At 32.5% G+C, this 21,646-nt stretch overlaps 1 protein-coding gene and 1 long non-coding RNA gene across 2 annotated transcripts; both read left to right on the top strand.

Moving 5' to 3' along the window:
- Positions 1-1,043: 1,043 nt before the first annotated feature.
- LOC100854726 (uncharacterized) lies at positions 1,044-10,700 on the top strand. Its single transcript, XM_059735138.1, has 5 exons — positions 1,044-1,091; positions 5,505-5,645; positions 7,343-7,451; positions 8,647-8,712; positions 10,175-10,700. The coding sequence occupies exons 1-5, from the start codon at positions 1,044-1,046 to the stop codon at positions 10,312-10,314; spliced, it is 504 nt and encodes a 167-aa protein (XP_059591121.1). The 3' UTR covers positions 10,315-10,700.
- A 5,256-nt stretch (positions 10,701-15,956) lies between these two features.
- On the top strand, positions 15,957-17,615 carry LOC132253427 (uncharacterized). The gene is made up of 2 exons (XR_009465283.1): positions 15,957-16,117; positions 17,289-17,615. It is a non-coding gene; the product is annotated as an uncharacterized LOC132253427 (long non-coding RNA).
- Positions 17,616-21,646: the final 4,031 nt, after the last annotated feature.

Below are 21,646 nucleotides of genomic sequence, written 5' to 3'. Positions count from 1 at the left end.
TCAAACTTCTCAAAATCTTCTTCCTTCCTTAAGAACCACCTTATACCGGTGTATATCAAATAGACTCCTTCCTAAAATCAAAATGTCTTCCTTATCCTCTCCTACATCCTAACCATGCATACCTCAAGAGAATCCATCAAATCGCAAAGTTTCCAAATTTTCCTCCTTATAGCCATTTGTATCCTTCTTAGGAGTCCATACAAAATTTCATTATTTCCTTATTTTTCTCCCATAGCCATGCACCCAAAAGCAACCTATTCAATCTCCAATATATTGAACATGCAACTAAGTAAACTAAACTTAAAATGCAACTATGCAAACTAAACTTAAAATACAACTAAGTGAGCTAGACTAAGCATGCAACTAAGTGACTAAACCTAAAATGCAACTAAGTGAGCTAAAATAAGAATTCAACTATGAGCTAGACAAAGAAGGCAACTAAATGAACTAAGCCCAAAATGCAACTAAGTAAACTAAACTTGAAATGTAACTAAGCAAGCTAGACTAAGGTGCAAATCAGTGAAATAAACTTAAAAGACAACTAAGTGAGCTAGACTAAGCACATAACTAAGTGAACTAAACCTAAAATGCAACATCTAAGTGAGTTAGACCAAGCATGCAACTAAGATCACATTTGGGATTTATAAAAATCACTCAACAATAAATCTCTCAAGGTGGTTCAAAAAATACTAAACTAAATGAGTGATAATGGACCACCATTGGGTGACTATAATGCAATGAGAAAAGAAGGAAAATACATAGAATAACATGTGCTACTAAAAAAAAATGGAGGGTCTACAATAAGGTTCACCCTTATTTGATCAAAATCAAGAGTGTTGATTACCTAGTCAAAACGATTGTTCCATGAGTCAGATGCTTACTTTAATCTATAAATGAATTTATGCAACTTGCACACAAGGTGCTCTTGGCCCTTTGCTATGAAATTGTCTAGTTGCATTATATAGATGCTCTCATCAAGATAGTCGTTCAAGATCTTTTTCTTAACATCCATTTTTCAAATCTCATAATTGAGATATGTTGCAATGCATAGGAGTATTCTGATGGATTTGAGCATGGCCACTGATGAGAAGGTCTCTTCATAATCAAAACCAAGTTTCTAATTATAACCCTTCACTATAAGCCTAGCCTTATGTGTATCAACCTTTTCATCTACTCCTCTCTTCCTCTTATAGACCCATTTTCACCCTGTGTTTTATCATTTCAAGTGCTTCTACAAAATCCTAGACTTCGTTAGAATACATAGATTCTAACTCTACCTCTATAGCTCATTGCATTATTTTAATTTGTGGGATCAATCCCATGTTCCTCTATACTAGCCTCAAAACACTAATACATGAACCTATATGATTGTATAACAACCCTATTACTATGAAAAGACTCTCATGTAGTAGAACTACTAGGAATGACAGGTGTAAAAATCTCTAGACCTATAGTTTTCTATGCTAATGTGGGAATGCCTTCAAGTGCTCTCCAATTTATATCATTCTTTACCCTATTACTTATCATATAGTCTTCTTCTAGAAATCTAACATTTATGCTAACAAATACCTTTTAGTCAATCTGACTTTAAAAATAACACCCTTTTGTTCATTTTGGATAGCCTACAAACTGTCATTCCTATAACCTTTTTAACTTGTCTACCTATTTTTCATCATATGTGCTAGACACCCCTAAATACGAATGTGTCACAAACTAGGTTTACGACCAACTCACATCTTGGTAGGAGTTAAAGGTACCAACTTGGAAGGTACTAGGTTAGGTAGGTAAGCCACAATCTTCAAGGTGTATGTGCCTTTAAATGTTTTCCTGATTTGTTTTCTAATTCTAACTTAAATTCAATGAATTAATCTAAGGTATCTGATTTCCTATGTATTTGGTAAGTATATCCAAACCTAGAGTATTTATTGGTATTGATGATGAAATAGTCATACCCTTCTCATGAATGGACATTAAAAGTCCCACAAAAGTTAGTATACACTAACTTCAAACACTCCTTGGCTTTCTATCCTTCAATAATAAGGGGTCTCTTGGTCATTTTTCCTTTCATATAAGATTCATAGATTAGAAGATCCTCTTGAATCAAAGAGGGTAATATTCCAAACTTAACCAGGTTTTGGATCATGTTTAAATTAATATAACCTAGGTGTAAGTGCCAAAGTTATGTTTGATTAGTGTTGGGTTCTTTTCTTTAAAGTGAGATATGATTATTTTCATTACTTGGCAATAGTGATAATGGAGATAAATGATAAAGATTATCAACCAATGATCCTAAGAATATAAATGAATTATTCATTTTAATAATAACTTATTTATTGAAAAACATTGAATAATTTGATTTACATAAATTAGAAACTGGAATGAAGTCCTTTTTAGACTCAAGAATGATATGATTAGTGGCCCTAAAATCAATCTACCAAGAGTTGGTGGAATCCACCATTAAATAGGATTCAACTAAAAGTGAATGATACATACCTTGTTTTTTCTTCAAGAATTCAAGCACTTCTCTTTCTAGTGGTCTTTCTTTTTACAAAGGAAACATTTTCCCTTCTCTTTGCTCTTCTTACTCCATTTCTTGAACTTTTCCTTTTGTTTAGTGCTTTCAAACTTGCCAAAAGAACCTAAAGAACCCTATTGTTAGGATGAGCCCTTAAAAGCATACTTTATAAACATTCTCACCTAGCATTTCTTGCATTGTACATGTCTTACAAAAGATCCAAGTTATGGGTTCCTTACAAATAGATGATTTATTCACAACCAATTTGTGGATCTAGACAACCCATTAGAGGTTGTAGTGTACCACCTTCTAATTAGAGTAATATTGGATGGTCTTGGCCATTAGGATGAGTTTCCCATAGTGAGTGCACTAGTATATATATAGTTACACATCAGATAAAACCTATAGTGAGTCATGACGTAAGACTATTAAGTAGTTATGAATTCACTAATCTACTACATTGTATTGTCTCTCAATCTTGAGATAATACTAAGTTTATGCCAAAGTTAGTAGTGATTTTAATCTATGGATGAGATCCTAAGATAATCATATATTCCATATGGATTGCGCCACTGTTGATGAAAGTTGGTAGCAATAGGTATTCTCAATAGAGGCACCATGATATCTTTATAAGATTAAGATAGTCCTTTTGGGTGATCTTAAGGAGGTGTGTTCATGTAAACTATGAGAAGGATTGGTTGGTTTCAGCTAGGTAAAACCTTGTGCTCAGTTTTTGTTCTTCATAGTGGAGTTTTTCAATCGGTGATAGGCCCGTGGTTTTTTATCTCTTCGGAGGTTTTCCACGTTAAAAATCCAATGTTCATTGTCTCTTTCTCTCACTTTACATTTTGATTTATTCTCGAGGAGTGTTGAAGCATTTGTATGTGTTTTGCATTTCTTAATTGTTGGGAGAGTGTTGATGCATACATTCTTGCTTGTGGATGTTATGTTTTGTTGAAAAGTTGTTGGAAGAGAAGGTTATTGACATTGAGATAGTCTAAGGTTAGGTAATCTTTGTTGGGAGATTTTTTAATTTGTACTACAACACCTATTCACCCCTCTCTAGGTGTAGTCCATTATTGAGATTCACCTTTTCAATTCCATTTGCAAATGTTACTAACTCTAACATGGAGGAAGCTCTTAGTTGATGACATGAGTTGGCTTACATGCTAGGCTCTTTGTGCCACATCACAGCAATCTATAACAAATCATGCATTTAATTATTTTTCTTGTCATAGATATCCTTTAATTATGAACCATGCAGTGCTCCACTCAGACTCCTTTTAACTCCCAAGTGCCCATTTCACCATCTAATGTGGTTTATCATCACGGTTGAGTTTTTTTTTTAAAAAAAAAGACCCACATTTTAAACCCAATACTATAAAATTCCACTTCATTTGAGATGTTGGAGGTTGAACTTTCTATTGGTTTTTTTATACAATGAATCACAAATTTGTCTCCTTTATATATTTAACCATTTTATATTTTAAAGGGAATTTTTTAGAAATTGTGATGCAATTGAGAGTTTTTTTAGAATTTCATCAATATATTGTTTTTTTAACTTTGATTAATAAATTATTGAATGATAGTGTATTCTGTGAATGTAAATATCACATTGATTATCATTAAATCATGTTAAAAATTTTATTTTTTCTTTATTTATAATTCGTGGATGCGCGTAATTTGATTAACAAAATGTGAAGTAATGTTGCGCGACATACACTCCTTTCAGTTGGCTCTCATCATATTCCACCAGAAACTCCCTAGCCAGTCATGATAGCATTAGTTACTATAAGGGAAAACTTGGTTATGGGCTGTTAATCCCAAAATATTAGGATTTTCAATCCCCACTTTGGGAAAATCAAGAAATCTGTGCTGATGCCGAAAATATTAGCAATTCCATGCACTCCGCACAGAGGTGTGCTTTCATTCCCAAAATGCCCTCGCCATTCGTCCAACTCAGCCTCCACATCTGAATACCCAAAAAACCTTAAAAGCCCAAAAAATAAAAATATAAAAAGGTCTCACGTTTTTCACCCCGACACCAACTCTCTCAACGGAAACCCAAAACTCCATTTGCTTTTGTCCCTCCCGGAACCCTAAATTTTTGGAACCCTAACCTCATTTGTGTAAATATCGTTTCGTGGAGTTCCACTCTTTTCATTAGATTAATCAATGTCTTGGTGTAGTATGTAATCTGTTACTTTTTTCAAGAATTTCAGAGGTAGCTTTCAGGTTCGTGAGCCTTTTGTTCTTTGATTTCTTGTATATATATTGCTTTGAAACTATAGTTTTCTGAACCGGTGTCTCCCTTGTTTATTTAATTTTTTTTTTAATTATAGTTTTTTGAGGAGACATTTTGTGGGTAGGATTTAGTTCTTATGTATGTACGCATTGCCTGCGCTGTAGCAGAGAGCGATTCTACCTAAATGTGTGGCCTCATTTTTCAAAAAGAAAGAAATGGGTGATTGACTAAAAATCAAATTAATGGATGGTTGATGTTGCTTCAAGCATTCAGTTCGTTTTATGTTTCTATAGAAGAAATTTGATATATTTTTGACATTTTGATTTTGAAGTGTTTCAATTTATTGAGTTGGATGTTGGGATAATTGGTGATTTTCAATTTATGCTCTCCTGGTAAGAATCAAGTTTTCTACTTTGTAAGTGCTGTTTTGGCCCTTGATCAATCGCTAGTGGCTTTGGGTTTTAAGTTTTTCATTATTTTGTTGTTGTAATATTTTAAATTTTATGTGTAGTATAAGCCCTCTAGGTTTGATAAGAAAGGAACAGTATGTATTCTTTACTGTTTGTAGTTTAAAAGAACATTATTCCAGTTTGAAGCATATAAGTTCCAAAAAAACCTTCTTTTACCTGTCTATTTCTGATTCAGCTTTAATATTATTAATACTTTTATTTGTTCATGTTCCTTAAACCATTGCACTTGTCTCTGGAAACTTTATTAATACTTACTAATATATATGATTTGTAGACTTTACTTGAGAAGTTGAAGGCCCTATACTCGAACTTGGAAGGCCTTCCTCCTGATCGAATTATTCCAACTGTGGGACTCAATATTGATCGTGTTGAATTGTCAAATACAAAACTTGTGTTCTGGGACCTGGGAGGTCAGGTATGTAAGACATCCCAAAACTGACATTCAAGTGGATATTCTCAGAGTTTCTTCCGTTACTCCATAAAAGTTCCAACACAATTTTCTTAGACTATAACAGCGGGGTCTCATGCAATCATCTACAATGATAACAGTTTCTGAGTTATATCATTTACTAGTTTTTCACTTTTGTAATCTTTATTGTTAGAATCATAGTTGTTAAAAAACTTACAATACACAATACAATGCAATGATATGATACATTTTTTATCGAAATCAATACGTATTACAATTTGTATCTTATTTTAAAGCATATCTACGATACACATGCGATACATGATATGATACGTGATATTACGATACAACAATACATACATCTTTAATTATTTTCTATGATTTTTTTTAAAAGTCAAATTAATTTTTTTTTATTGAAAGAATTTATTATATTAATTGTTTAAAATATACTAAAAAATTAAAAATGGGTCATACAAAGGAGAAATTGGCAATATAATCTTATAAGAAAAGCTACATTCTTGTAGTCAAATGTTATATTAGAAGTCAAATAAGTTTATTTTTACATTGAATATCGAAGAATTTTCATTTGAATGGTTTGAATATTGATAATGAAAATGATGGTGATTAGTAAATGAAAAATTTTACTTAATATATTAGCTTTTTTTATTTCTTTTATCGAAGAAGTTTATTGTTGTGGATAATGTGATGAATCTATATATAAAGTCATATTGTGTTAATTTAAACTTGTCAAAACTTTAACAACTCTTTAGATCTTACTATCTTTCATAAAATTGGATATTTGTTATTTTATACTTCATACTTTCAGTAGATATACATACATATACGTATTTTATTTTATTTTATTTTTACTATATAAAAAAACTTACAATACACGATACAGAAAAATGATATATGATACATTTTATGAATTAACAACTATGGTTAGAATATAATACCATTTTTCCAGCACTGCATTCTTGTACAACATAATAGTGCTTTGGTATTTTACTGTTAATAGCCACTAGAACAAATAGGAGTGGGATTATGAATACCTGTGATATTTTCAACTCTTCATACTAAAGTCTTTTATGACTTTATCTGCTTGATCCCACCAGGTAGGCAGACTTCCCAAAAATCTTGAGGCAACTGAGTGAATCCCCTTCTTTCTTTGTTACTATCTTAGGATTTATTTATTGTGTTTTATTTTTATTTTTCATTTTTTGTCTTAAGAGCAGATATTGGGAACTGTAAAAACCTGAAATTCCATAAGTAAAACAGGAAACAATTATTTTATTCATGGTAAACTTATTGCTTATGTTGTATAACTGAAAATGAGCTCACATGAAAAGAAGGGATGAAACTTGGGTTTAACTGTATGCTGTTCTATAAATGGTCTCAAAGTTGCATGATAAAATGTATGTAGTACAGCTGTCTTTCTTCCATTCTCTACAAAGGAAAATTCTTTCTTTTGATCAGCTTAAGTTCTTTTTACTAGAAACTGTTGAAATGTAGCGAGCAATAAGAATTCCAGGGTTCAGCAAGCCTGTATCTGCTAAGATTCTAGGTGTCTGAATGTCTATGATTCAAAACATTGAGCTAAAAAATGAATAAAATGAAATAAAATAAGAAGGGTTCCTTTTGAATTTCTTTCATTGATGCAAGAATTTTTTATTTTATTTATTTATTTAGTTATTTTTTGTCAGTCCGGTCTTCATTCAATTTGGGAGAAATATTATGAAGAGGCACATGCTGTGGTATATGTAATTGACGCTTCTTGCCCATCATGTTTTGAAGATTCAAAATCAGCACTGGGTGAGTTATTTGCGGTTATTTTGATTTTGTGGAACATAGTGCTCTTTTAATTACTGATCAATTTTACCATTAGTGTGGAGTTTCAAATTGAAATTACAATGATGCATTTACACCTTCAATTTGATTATCAGAAAAAATTCTCCGGCATGAGGATTTGCAAGGAGCTCCTCTTTTAATATTAGCAAACAAGCAGGTGAAATAAATCTTTACCTTTTTGGATCAAAAGAAAGTTATTATGAATCTTTTTCCCCATACAGTTATAAATAATAGTGCATTTGAGCTTCATTGTGTAATGAGACAAGAATTTGAACCATGTTGAGATTTTATTTTGTAGTGGACCTATCTTCTGTGTGCATGAATCTTGTATGTATGTATGGGTATCCAAGAAGCACCGATATAAGAGGGAAAAAAAATAGCAACACTGGGACAAAAAACAACAAAAACATGAACGACTATCCACAATTTATGTTATCAATATAATTCTATAAAGAACAATTCTCCTTTCCCAACTGGACTTTAGATCATTCCAAAATTTATTTAATAGAGATCTCCTTCTACTTTTGGTTGGGAAGATCTTGCTCATTGAAGATCTTTCAACTTTGCTGGTGCCACATGCACCAAAACGAGCAAGAGGGAGCCATGCTCAATACCTTCCTCTGTCTTTTATTTATACCCTTCACCTTCTAGCCTAAGAGGAGCTCTTCCAAAAAATCTGGGAATGCCAACTGTAGTTCGAGTATTGGGAGTAACAGCTCCCGCAACTTTCTAGCTCTAAACTAGTGGATGAGGATGTGATTTAAGCTGCATCTGTTGCTATCATTCATCCTCTCCTTACATAAGGATATCAATGGCTAGGATCTTTCACTGTTTTTTGTGGGTCTCCTCTAGGTACCTTCCATTTTTCTTCCCTCTTGTATAAAAAATGAGTTGATAAAAGGTGCTTTTACACGCTTATAGTAAATGTAATTGTCTTTATTGGGGGCTTTACTTCATTGTTTTGTTGATTTATTTTGATAAATGTATTCTTGGAAGGCATATGATAGTGACTTCAGTACATTCCAATGTTACCCTAAGATGTAAATTATTTTGTGATTAGGATGTGCATTTAAATATTCTTTTATCAAAGTGTTGAAGACTTGTAGTTCATCTCTATGGCCTGATTTCCAGAATCTGAATTCAATCTCCTGTCTTGTAGCTCTTTGTTATGCAAATATTGAAAGGCAGCAAGCAACCTCACCATCTGTTATCGTCAAAGGTGCCGGTATGGCAGGCAGTGCAGCTGCTCGTGCTCTTCATGATGCCTCATTTCGGGTGTTCAAAAGAGAAAATTTGATTATGATGCATATCATTTTTATACCCCATGCTTGTTATTGTGTCTACACTTGACATGACTAGCTGGTCCAACACTTGTGGGGCATTTGTAGATGCTTCTTTCTTGTTGCCAAGGAAAAGTGTATGATGCATTTTTAGTTAAATTTGTTGGAGACCATGATATACATTATGAATCCAAATCTTAACAACTTGCACTTCTAGAAAACTTGGTTGTTCAAAATGGAATCTGAGCATCTTTAGTAGGAGGCCATATTTATTTCTTCAATTTATTGAGTCCACGTTCTTATTAAGCCCATATTCAAGCATAAGAGCTTTTAGGAAAATTGGTTATCCAACAAAAATATTGCATAGTTTTTAGTCATTAAATAGTCTGAGTTTCATGTCTGGATTCCTTGGTGGGTGGATTGGTAATGGATCAAATTGATTACAATGTTGCATGTTTCCTTTTTTTTTTTTTGAGTATATATGATGCATTGCCACAAGTTTACCCAGATTGTTTATTTTATGCCAGAATCTTGTTTTTATTGTACACATCAATGAGAAAGTTCGAGCAGGTGTTTGATGCAGAATTAGGTATCATGTGCTTGTCCATATGGGACATGTGTATGTTTTTGTACCAATATGATCTGCTTTTCACTTAATACGAAAGAGTAGCCTGATCTGTGGATTATAGCTGTTTATCTGTGCTTTTATATTCTTCCTGGATTAGTATTGCTCTAACCTAGTGGCCTTAATTGCAATTTTGGTGGACAACACCTTGATGAGATATAGGGAACTAAAATGCCCAAAGTAAGTAGCTGTTGTACTCATATTTAGTTAATTTTAGCTTGACTTAAAGCTTAGGGATGGGCTGGATTTTTCTCTCCTTAAGGCAAACAAAAAAGGAGCTCCATGTTGGAGTCAATAGTAGCAAGCACAGACAAGCTTAACTTTTTGTCAAGTATCATCTACTTTATAAAGATGCAAAACACAATATCAGCACAATTTTAAAGCTGGTTTGTAATAAGGAAAAGTGTAAACCAGGTTTCAACACTTGCTTTTTTGTGCAGGTGAAATAACTTGTAATAATTTTGTTTTCAGCCAGTATGCTTGTCTGTTCACGAATTTTAAAAGCAACCATTATTACTTTTGGAGATGTTAGCTATGGATGTCCATAGTTTCTAATACATAACATGCTTGAGACAAGAATGTTTCAGTTATTTGTTTGGTAACATAACATTTATCTTTGAGTGTGTCAGCCTGAGCTTCTGTTAAACATCCAATTACATTGTTTCTTATTCTAGACTATGAATTGCTTGTATTAGAGGAAGGGTTCCATTTGTAAGTTGGTGTTGGTAATTTGTATGTCCTAGCCTCCATCTGTATTTTTATAACCTTTTCAACTCTCACAGGGATGAAGAATAAGATCAGGCCAAGAGGAAGAAAGTATGGAGCTCTAAAGGTGGCCTTGGTGAACCTAATACTTTTCAAGAAATTACGTCTAAGAAGGCACATTTTAAAAAGGCAACGATGGATCAGTCCAGCTCCGTAAACCAACCATTTAGGAGATGAAGAAATACAATACACATGAATGGTTGAGGAAGGTTTACCACCTGTTTCCCTGCTGTTATACGTCTATGTGGTTGACCATTGCAATGTTGTGCTGATCTGGGGCAGTCTTGTTGAGGGTTCTCCATTTGGTTGTATTTTTACATCAATTTTGGGATGTTCATTTATATTTGCATCTCACATTTGTGAAGATTATACTAATGCTGAACGGCACAAAAACCGCATAACATGAGGGTTACTTAAGTAATGGAACTGACACAACTGCACATCACAAGTATAATCTGAATACGTAAGACAATTTGATCATGGAACTCCTTAGTTTAAAACCCTTTTGAGCATGCACCTCTTGCATATTGGCAAAAAATCAGGTACATAAATACCTCATAATGTCAAAAATTTGGCAGGGCAAACAATCGAAATGTGGATATCACCCTAATGTCCCAGTGCCATGACATTCCTGTAAAATGATGTACCTAAAACACATCCAATTACAAGGATCTGCAGCTGGTTGAACTGTACAGCATCCTGGAGTGGATTTCATCATCCGTTATCCACAGAAACGTAAATCATGTGTTATAGGTAACCCAAGGAATCCCCTCTTGACCCCAAAACAGAACAAATTACACTATACCATGAACCATAAGCCCATGCAGAATATGCCAACCCGATTTCATATCTGATACCATTTTCGCCCTTCCATTGCCTTGACAAGCTCGTTTGCCAATTATGCAAAGTCTTGTGCTCCACTTTGCAGCTCTTCGGTGCGCTTACTAATTCTCTGATGAAGAAAAGGAAATAAAAGAGAGAGAGAAAACAAACTTGTTATTTACTGGTCCAATGTTCAATGGTATGAATACAAGGATACAAGTTGACAGTTTATCAAAGCATTTCATGACATGACATGATTAAAAAGTCCCATATCAAAAGATATTCTAATGTAAAAGAAGATGCATTTTTTTAACTGTAGGTGATAATGATCTCACAACATTCTGACATATCCAGATGAAAGATATAGAGGCTACTTAACACTTAAATATTTCATAGAACAATCACTAAATAAGTGTTGTAAATACTAGATAGAACTGAGGTGTGAAACATTTTCATCACAAAATTGGAGCTGCATTCTAAAGATCATGTATATCTATCTTCAATGCTCTGTCGAGTTCCGAGCAAAGGACGGGGAAAGAAGAGAAAATCCCCCAAAGGGACTTTTCTCTTAGTTTGGTTGTTCCAAGAAAATTATGAGCATCAATATCACAATGTGTTATGTGCAAAATGGTTGAGTTAGCATTTTCAGTTTAACAAAGCTGATAATAATAATCACAGAGGTCCTTGTTCGCACTACGACAAATATAGTACTACACATTGATATTCATAACACATTTGTAGCACCTATGTTAAGCTAAATATTACAATATGCATAAGACATGCTATAAAGAAGCCAACAAAGAAAGATATTACATATGGATATGAAATAATTTGGAAGAAATGTTGAGCATGAATTGGAAGTTCAAACTTTGGTTTGGCAGCTGCTGAACTTTCATCACTTCTCTTCCATCTAAGGTAGACCCCAACTTTAGCTAAGGTAGTACCTAAGGTACAGTCCCTAAAAAGCATTGGTGGACCACTCGAGCACTCAAGAGAACCACACAATGGCATGGTCTAAGGGTCAGAAAGGAAGACCGGAGGCTTAGGAGAGGTTGAGTTGAGGTTTAGTTAAGGTAGTACCTGAAGGCCACTAAGGTAGTACCTGAAAGCCACTGAGGTAGTACCTAAGGTACAGTCCCTAAAAAGCACTTGTAGATCACTTGAGCACTCAAGAGAAACACATAATGGGATGGTGGAAGGGTAAGAGAGGAAGGCCCGAGGCTTGAGAGAGGTTGAGTTGAGGTTTAGCTAAGGTAGTACCTAGGGTCCCTTAAGGTAGCAGCTGAAAGCCACTAAGGTAGTACCTAAGGGCTCTTAAGGTAGTACCTAAGGTACAGTCCCTAAAAAGCATTGGTGGACCACTTGAGCACTTAAGAGAACCACACAATGGCATGGTCTAAGGGTCAGAGAGGAAGGCCGAAGGCTTGGGAGAGGTTGAGTTGAGGTTTAGCTAAGGTAGTACCTAAGGGCCCTTAAGGTAGTACCTAAAGCCACTAAGGTAGTACCTGAAGGCCACTAAGGTAGTACCTAAGGCCACTAAGGTAGTACCTAAGGTACAGTCCCTAAAAGCACTGGTGGACCACTTGAGCACTCAAGAGATTTGTTGTAGGTAATTCTATCATAAATTTGAGTATCAAAAATAATTTTTTTGTTGTTGACTCTTTTTCTGGTAGCTTCTCAATCACAATTTGACACACAGGAGTTTAGAAAAGAACTTTTAGGTTTTGTCATGAACTAAGAATTGCCCTAATTTGGTGGGAATTTAGTGCCAGTACCAAATTGCATGTTGCAGTTTATTAGGGCAAAGAAGTGTTCTGTTGTTTGGAAGGATACATCACTATCCGTCATTCCCTTGTTTATGCATTCTGTGTTTTTCAGAAGCAAGCGGGGTTAGTAAGCTCCTTAAATTATGTGACATTGGATACTTGTATCTGAATAGGATATATTACACTCTTGGCCAAGGCTCTAGATTTCCATTTTGGCATCAAACTTTATCTTGCTTGAAATAAGATTTTCATTGGAGGATGGAGAGTCCACACACATGATATGAATCAGCTTTGACCGGCTCACCAGCATAACATCCAAATTTAATTGAAACAAAACCTTTAACTGAGACCTCTCTTTATGGTTGAGCAACTGGTCATTGCCATGTTTATTTGCACAGCAAGCGAGAGAAGGACTGGACAAGGAGAAAAGGGAACGACCGGCATTTGATTTGCATAGAGGACCCGTTTGAGATATCACATGATCTGGGTCGAGTGGTGGACAAGTTCAGCATAAAAGTCCTAAGATTAAATTAATATTAGGTTAACTCCATTGACTATAGGTCAAGCTTATCCTTTTACATATTCTAAGAAATTGTCCTCCTTTAATCTAATTACTTTTTCCTTAGCGTGTGGGCCTTAAGAGACTTCAACAAATGAATCCAAAGAAACAACAAAAGTCAAAGTAACATTAATATTCATAACTTTTTTTCTCATGGAAAATTGCACATCAAATTTGAATGAATACTATTGATGTGATTAGATAATGAATACCTTTGAAAAGATTATATTCATACTATTTACTTGTCTAGATGTAGAGTTAATAACTTTTGATAGTTATAATATTCTACACCTATAATTAAATACTAAAATTTCCCTTAATTTTCACTTTTATCAAATATCACCCTATTATTTGAATCTCTTTTACTAAGTTACGATTTTTGTATCATATATTGAAATTCCAAAATCTATTAAGTTTTTAACAAAATTAATACTTCTTAAAAAAAATTATATCATCACAAAAAAACAAAAATTAAAATAATGAATAATTTAATGCCAAGTTCCAAATAGTTATTTATACTTCATTAAGCCAACCTAAGCAATGATAGAATAAGAACACCAAGTTCCAATGATCACACCACTATTAATTAAAATAGCATTGGGGGGAAAATTGATAATTCAACTTCAAAATCAAATTAATAAGCCCTCATATGAGTAATGTTCATTTTTATAATTTTTTTATATTTAAAATTGCTTGAAAAATGAGGAATAAATAAATAAATAAATAAAAAGTCTTCAAGTAACTATGAATATGAATTGATGCTTCAATTTAATTTATAACAAAAATAACACTTCTATATAACATTTTATTTGTCAAAAAAAAAAAATTTAATATGTACATAAAACTTACTAGAAAGCATTCATTAGAAAGTTAAAGTATTTTCATCCAATTCTCATAAAAAATTAAGTGATCAGAATATAGTAAATCATTTAAATAATTCTTAGACTAGAAGTTAGTAAATGTTTCTTCCAAACTTATCTTTATTAATAATAAATATTAAAATTTTAATGCAATTTTGCATTATATAATACTAACCAACTCATGAAGTCTTATAATTTATACAAGTGACGTGTCAAAAAAATTTTGTGAATACAAAATTACATTTTACAAAATAAAAAATAAAAAATTAAATCAAATCAAATTAAAGTCAAAGAAAAATAAAAGTGATAGATTTTCTTATGGACAGAATACAAGAATTAAATTCCTTGTAAATCAAATATTTCAAGACCAAATTGAATTATGATTATTCTCATAAATAGGGCCTCCTCTTTCAATTCAGGAACATTTGAAAACAGCAAAGGAATCCTAAGAGTCTACTCAAGAAATTCCACAAGCCTTAATTTGAACTCTACTAACAAAGTTAGTCATTGAAAAAATAACTAGTGCAAAATAAGTACAATTATTTCGGTATTTAGAAGGGTGTTCCCTTTTACCTTTATTCAAAATTTCAAAAGACATTATTCTCCTCTAAAATGAAATCAAGACCATATAACAAATTATATCCTTTTTAAAAGATTCATCTTATTATATGTCTACCCATGCATTTTTTTTTAACCAATAAATTTGAAGAGAATTTATCAAGGAGAATTGTAGTCATACATTTCTTAAAAAAAGAAAAAAAACAAAAAAAATTTGAATTATTTTTATTCTATTTTCATGTTCTTATAATAATAATTAAGGACTCAAAAAAAAAGAATTATCTACACACACATTTGTCACAAGATGGGGTTTTGGCTGCACCTTGGCACGGAAAACAATTTTTTTTTTTTTTATGTATTTATACAAAATTTATTTTAAGAAAAAGGAATTTGGTTAAATCATCAAAATCAATTTTTGTGAAATACTTTTATTTGCATTCTTTTTATGAACTAGCCGTTTTATAAGCATTATTTTTAGAAAATTGATTAACTATTTTATTTAAAATTGATATTACGTTAACTCCATTGATTATGGATCAAGCTTATCCTTTTGCATATTTTAAGAAGTTGGGTGACCTCTTTTTTTAATTTGATTGCTCTTATCAAATGAAAGGACCTTAAAAGACTCCTAGAAATGGGTTCAAAAAACATCAAAAGTCAAAGTAACATAACTTTTTTTCTCATGGAAAATTGATCAATAAGAGAAAATCATGCGGCACACCAAATTTGAATGAATACTATTGATGTGATTAGATAATGAATACCTTTGATAAGATTATATTCATACTATTTACTTGTCTAGGTGTAGAGTTAACTTTTGATAGTTACAATATTCTACAATTATCATTAAGTACTAAAATTCTCCTTAATTTTAAATTTTATCAAAAAATTAATAATTTTCAATAAATATATATATTAAAAAAAAGGTTAAAAGATGTGTTCAATAAAGCAAAAAAATAGTTATGAAAAATATAAATGTAAATGACACATGAAATCACATAATTTTTTAAAAAACTAGTAAAATAAATAGTACGAAGATTATTTAAAATTATTCTTAATAATATTTTATCACCAAACCAACCAAATATTAATTACGAGGAAGGTCTCAATAGTGAATTAATTGTTGTCAAATATTCTAGTTTGAAAACTGGAAATTGCTTCATGGCTTCCAATTCAAGTAGTGGGGTTAGTTTGAAGAGGTAGGCTCGAACGTTGCTATAAATATGGGCTGGGGTGGTATTCTCGTTTTCGTATTAGCATAAGTAGGTGATTAAGAAAGCACAAGAGATGGCTGTTGGCAAGGCATTCCTCATCATTTGCGTCGTATTATTCATTCTGCCTGAGATGTTGGTGGTATGTAACTGCAAAAGAGCATTCGTAGGCGATTCCTCTCCTGTAAGTTTGTTTATGCTATTCAATAAGGGAGGAATCATGTTACCATACACCAATCCCCAAAGATCTCAATTTTTTAATTTTTATTTTTGACTTTTCAATTTAAGTGCAAAATGAAAATACAAATTATCCTTTCATACACTCAAACAGTAATTCTAAGTTTTTTTCCAAAATTACCCACCCGCCTCTCCCACTACACCATAATCTGCTGTCAGTGTCACCTTGTCGGCGTCATCATTGACGGCCGCACAGCTCTCTCCGACAGAGATTTTCCCTCTCTCTCGCATCTCTCTATTTCTCTCTCTTCCTCTCTTTTTTCCTTCCCTTTTTCGACATCACCACTGCCACTACTGTCAGCGCCATCACCAGTGCATGGCCGGCTGCTGCTCACAATCCCCTTCGGCCGGCAACCTCCCTCTCTTTCTCTCTCCCTTTCCCCTCCCTATTTCTTTCACTTTCGTTCCCTTTCCACATCACCACCGCTACCACTGCCAACGACCCACTGCTGCTGCTGCGGCCTCTCACGAGCAGCGACTGGGCGGCACTAGTCGCCACGGGTGAGACGTGGCAGCAGCCGTGGGTCGTTGGCAGTGGCGATGGTGATGTGAAAAGCGAAGGAAAGAGAAAGAAATAGGGAAAGGAAAAGAAGAGAGGATGAGGTTGCCGGCCGGTGAGAGCTGTGAGCTGCGGCCGCTTATGACGCCGACAAAGTGCAGCCCGGTTTTGCCGTCGATGAGAGGCAAGCAGTGGGTCGCTGGTAGTGGTGGCGGTGGTGATGTGAAAAGGGAAGGAAAGAGAGAGAAAGAGGGACGAGAAAGGGAGAGAGAGGGAGATTGGAGACCGGAGAGAGGTGTGAGTGGCGGCCGATAATGACGCCGGCGAAGTGCCGGCCAGTTTAAGTGGGGAGGGAGGGAGAGGCGGACGGTTTGGGAGAAATAAAAAGAAAAAAAAAAAAAATAGATAGGATAATTTTGGAAAATTACTCATTGGGTGTATAAAAGGGGATCTTTTTTTCTATTTGACACTTAAATTAAAAAATTAAAAATAAAGGTTTAAAAAGTCAAATTTTTTGGGGTTGGTGCATGGTAACACGATTCCCCTTTCAATAAAAGCCTAACAATATTAAGCATATTAATTTTATGATATTTATTTTTTGGACAAACCACCGAAACAGCTACCTTCGCCAAGTTCGCAAGTGTATCCAAATCCTTCAAGTCCTAGTCCAGGATGCTTCCTCCCAACATCGACGGCCCAAGTGAGACCTGCACACTATTGCAGCCCAGGGCCTCCGTAACATCGTTGATCAATTTGGTTCATTTGGTATCCATATGTATGAAGCACTTCCTAAATTTCTATTCTGATGTTACATATAGCTTATGGTCATCTCAATACTTGCAGGTGTTGAGAGGTAGTGGAATTTATTATTATTATTAATATGTGTGTACGTGTTTTCTTTTATTTTTGTTTTACTAAAATAAGGACTTCTCAATTTTTCGAGGAACTACGTTTGGTGATCTATTTTTGTTTTTAATTTTACATCATAGTAATAAAATTAAAAAAATATCGATTTTTCTATTTTCAAAACTTTTTAAGCATTTTTATAATTAATTATGAAGCTGCGCTAATAGCTTATCTCATTACTTTATAAAACCTTTGAGTCGACTTACAAAATGTATGGGATTTTTAGTCTTCAACTAATCAAACCAACCATGAAATTAAATCCAAAACTGTACTAGCATTAATTTCAAGATCTATATCTTAATGTGATAAGAATCATATTTTTATCAAGAGAGATGATTGTGAACAATAAACAACATGAGAAAGAGAACTAAAAAGAAATGATTATGAGTGATAAATAGATTTTTTATTTAATTAATAACGAATTTGCCTACTATGTACTTTAATCTTTTTATGATTTAAGGTTTTATTTTGAAAAGAAAATGTGTCATAGCAATTAAGAGGAGTGAGAGAACTTTTCACCACGGTAACTTTTCAACTTTATTTGAATAGTGGATTCTCAAATGTTAGTAAACTATATGAACATAAGATCATATCAATTATCAAATTATGTTAAAAATAACTTATATTTTCTTTATTTTTGTTCATGTGTGTGGTTTGATTAACAATTTTTGAAGGCAATTGTACTTTATGTGTCTTCCAAAGAAGTCACCCACCTTTTATCATTAAAATTAGAATTTTCATCATTATCCTCTAAGTGTTGGACCAAACCATTGGAACAACAAATTAACCTCTCTTTGCCTACCTCAATTGAATTGTGAAATAGATCAAGACAATCTCTCTTTACAACTTTATTATTTTCTATCTCTATATCATCTTTAGTTTCATATTGAAATAACAAACACTTAAGTTGGAAACTAGTAAACAATTTCAATGTTTACCACATTGAGCATGGGTCAAACTTCTCCTTTTGCATATCCCCAGCATCCGACTTTTCTTCTTGTTGTGCCAATAGAAGTTTTATTGCAAACAATTTTAGTTCAAGACCAAAAAAATAAGACAATTCATAGAAAGGTAAGTAGGATTTTAATGTGATTGAACAAACCATGTCTACACCACATATGAGAGATAATCATTCCACTTTATCAAAGACAATATTATAGAATAAAAATAAATACAATTATTAGGTTTCCAAAACATCTCATATTTCTTCACTCATTGTATTCATGCCTTAAACCACGAGCCTCTTATTCCATCAAGTATCTTTCATTCCATCAAATAACATTTTATTTGTAAAAAAAAATTAAAAATATATACATAAAACTTACTAGAAAGCAATCATTCGAAAGTTAAAGTATTTTCATCCAATTCTCACAAAAAATTAAGTGATCAAGATATAGTAAATCATTTAAATAATTCTTAGACTAGAAGTTAGTAAATGTTTCTTCCAAACTTACCTTTATTAATAATAAATATTAAAATTTTAATGCAGTTTTGCATTATATACTACTAATTAACCAACTCATGTATATAATACTAACCAACTCATGAAGTCTTATAATTTATACAAGTGGCGTGTCATAAAAATTTTGTGAATACAAAATTACATTTTACAAAAAAAATAAAATAATAATAAAATAAAATAAAAATTAAATCAAATCAAATTAAAGTCAAAGAAAATTAAAAGTGATAGATTTTCTTATGGACAGAATACAAGAATTAAATTCCTTGTAAATAGGGTGTCCTTTTTCAGTTCAAGGACGTTTGAAAAAAGCAAAGGAATCCTAAGAGTCTACTCAAAAAATTCCACAAGCCTTAATTTGAACTCTACTTAACAAAGTTAGTTATTGAAAAAATAACTAGTGCAAAATATGTACAATTATTTCAATATTTAGAAGGGTGTTCCCCTTTTACCTTTATTCAAAATTTCAAAAGACATTATTCTCCTCTTAAATGAAATCAAGACCATATAACAAATGATATCCTTTTTAAAAGATTCATCTTATTATATTTCTACCCATGCATTTTTTTTAACCAATAAATTTGAAGAGAATTTATCGAGGAGAATTGTAGTCATGCATTTCTTAAAAAATAAATAAATAAATAAATTTGAATTATTTTTATTCTATTTTCATGTTACTATAATAATAATTAAGGACTCAAAAAAAATTTATCTACACACATTTGTCACAAGATGGGGTTTTGGCTACACCTTGGCATGGAAAACAATTTTTTTTATTTTATGTATTTATACAAAAATTATTTTAAGAAAAAGGAATTTGATCAAATCATCAAAATCAATTTTTGTGAAATACTTTTATTTGAATTCTTTTTATGAATTAACTGTTTTATAAGCATTATTTTTAGAAAATTGATTAACTATTTTATTTAAAGTTGTTATTACGTTAACTCCATTGATTATGGATCAAGCTTATCCTTTTGCATATTCTAAGAAGTTGTGTGACCTCTTTCTTTAATTTGATTGCTCTTATCAAATGAAAGGAACTTAAAAGACTTCTAGAAATGGGTTCAAAAAACGTTAAAAGTCAAAGTAACATTAATGTTTATAACTTTTTTTCTCATGGAAAATTGATCAATAAGAGAAAATCACCGGCACACCAAATTTCAATGAATACTATTGATGTGATTAGATAATGAATATCTTTGATAAGATTATATTCATCCTATTTACTTGTCTAGGTGTAGAGTTAACTTTTGATAGTTACAATATTCTACAATTATAATTAAGTACTAAAATTCTCCTTAATTTGCTCATTGCAAAATTTAAGAGTATAAGAATTTAAGAGGATGAGACTTTCCCTAACTTCTATTTAGAACTAAGTGATATTGTTAATTCCATCTTTAACTTCTTGTCTTAAGAATATTAAATAGATCATATAGGTCATTTAGAGTTGTTAGGACATTAAATCTTGTTTATATGTTGGCAATTTTGTTCCAATTTATGTTTGGCCATAGAAGTCTTTTTAAATAGTGACTTGCTCTCCATTGAAGATTAAGGGTTGTTATTTGTCTAACCAGGAAGTCACATATAAGTTTAAAAAGGTTTGGCTTATGGCATATAAGATTTATTTAAGGTATAAAAGGTTTGGTATCATTTTTGGACTTAAAATGTTTTTTTGAAAAGAAGTAAGGGTCACTCAAGCAGTTAACCCTGCTCAAGTGGTTCGCCCACTCAAGCGATAGGAACCGCTCAAGTGGTAAAAACCGCTCTAGTGGTCTAAGTTCGCTCAAACGGTCATGACAGTCCTACCGAGTTTAGAAACATATTTTTGGAAAAATTTAATTCAAACTCCAATTAGGAAACTTGAGATACTGAAATCCTTATGGCTTTTGCCTGAATACCTCCCTTGTAACCCTTTTAGGGATAAAGATCGGAGATTAGAAAGATCATAGAGATCTTAGAGAATTTTGGGAGACCTATTATTCTTTAAAGGTACTCTTTGAGGAGAAAGCCTAATTTGTCACACCATTCCCATTCTCTCATTCAAGGATTCAATTATTTGAATTATTGGTTGAAGACCATAATCCTTTTGGAGGGACTAAAGGATCTACTAAGGAGCAACAGGTAGTTCTTGCGTTGCAAACGTGGATCAAGTTGTAGGCACTAAAGAGTAAAGAAGCCAGGTAAATTTGTATGACTTGATTTCAAATAATGGATTTTGATTAATAGGTCTTAGACCTTGTGATTTTTTATCTCCATTATTTGTGGGGGTTTTCCACATAAAAAATCTAATGCCTCATTATCTATATATTTTATATTCTATTTGAATTGCCTACAACAGGTTAAATTAATTACACCTAATATTTTGCAAGGCAATCCTAAAAGGTTCATATTTATTTTTATGAATATCAATTATTGCTATCTCTAACTTCTCTCAAGATATCTTTTGATTGATTTGTTAGGATGTTATTGAGTTTGTTAAGTTGGTTATTTTAGATGGTCTTATTATTCTTAACATATCTCAATAGATATTTCAGATATTGACAATTATATTATCCCTAACAATTTGCAGGGTATTCCTAAAAGTTAAAAATCATATTTTATATACCTTA

The sequence above is a fragment of the Vitis vinifera genome, chromosome 19, assembly GCF_030704535.1.
Source record: "Vitis vinifera cultivar Pinot Noir 40024 chromosome 19, ASM3070453v1".
Classification (NCBI taxonomy): Eukaryota; Viridiplantae; Streptophyta; class Magnoliopsida; order Vitales; family Vitaceae; genus Vitis; species Vitis vinifera.
The sequence above is the reverse complement of the archived record's forward strand: the minus strand, read 5'-3'. Positions and strand labels throughout refer to the sequence as shown.

Coding starts and splice junctions, on each gene's coding strand:
- LOC100854726 (XM_059735138.1), top strand. CDS start 1,044: ATGCATAGGAGTATTCTGATGGATTTGAGCATGGCCACTGATGAGAAG. Junction 1,092..5,504: donor GCATGGCCACTGATGAGAAG/GTCTCTTCATAA, acceptor TATGATTTGTAG/ACTTTACTTGAGAAGTTGAA. Junction 5,646..7,342: donor TCTGGGACCTGGGAGGTCAG/GTATGTAAGACA, acceptor ATTTTTTGTCAG/TCCGGTCTTCATTCAATTTG.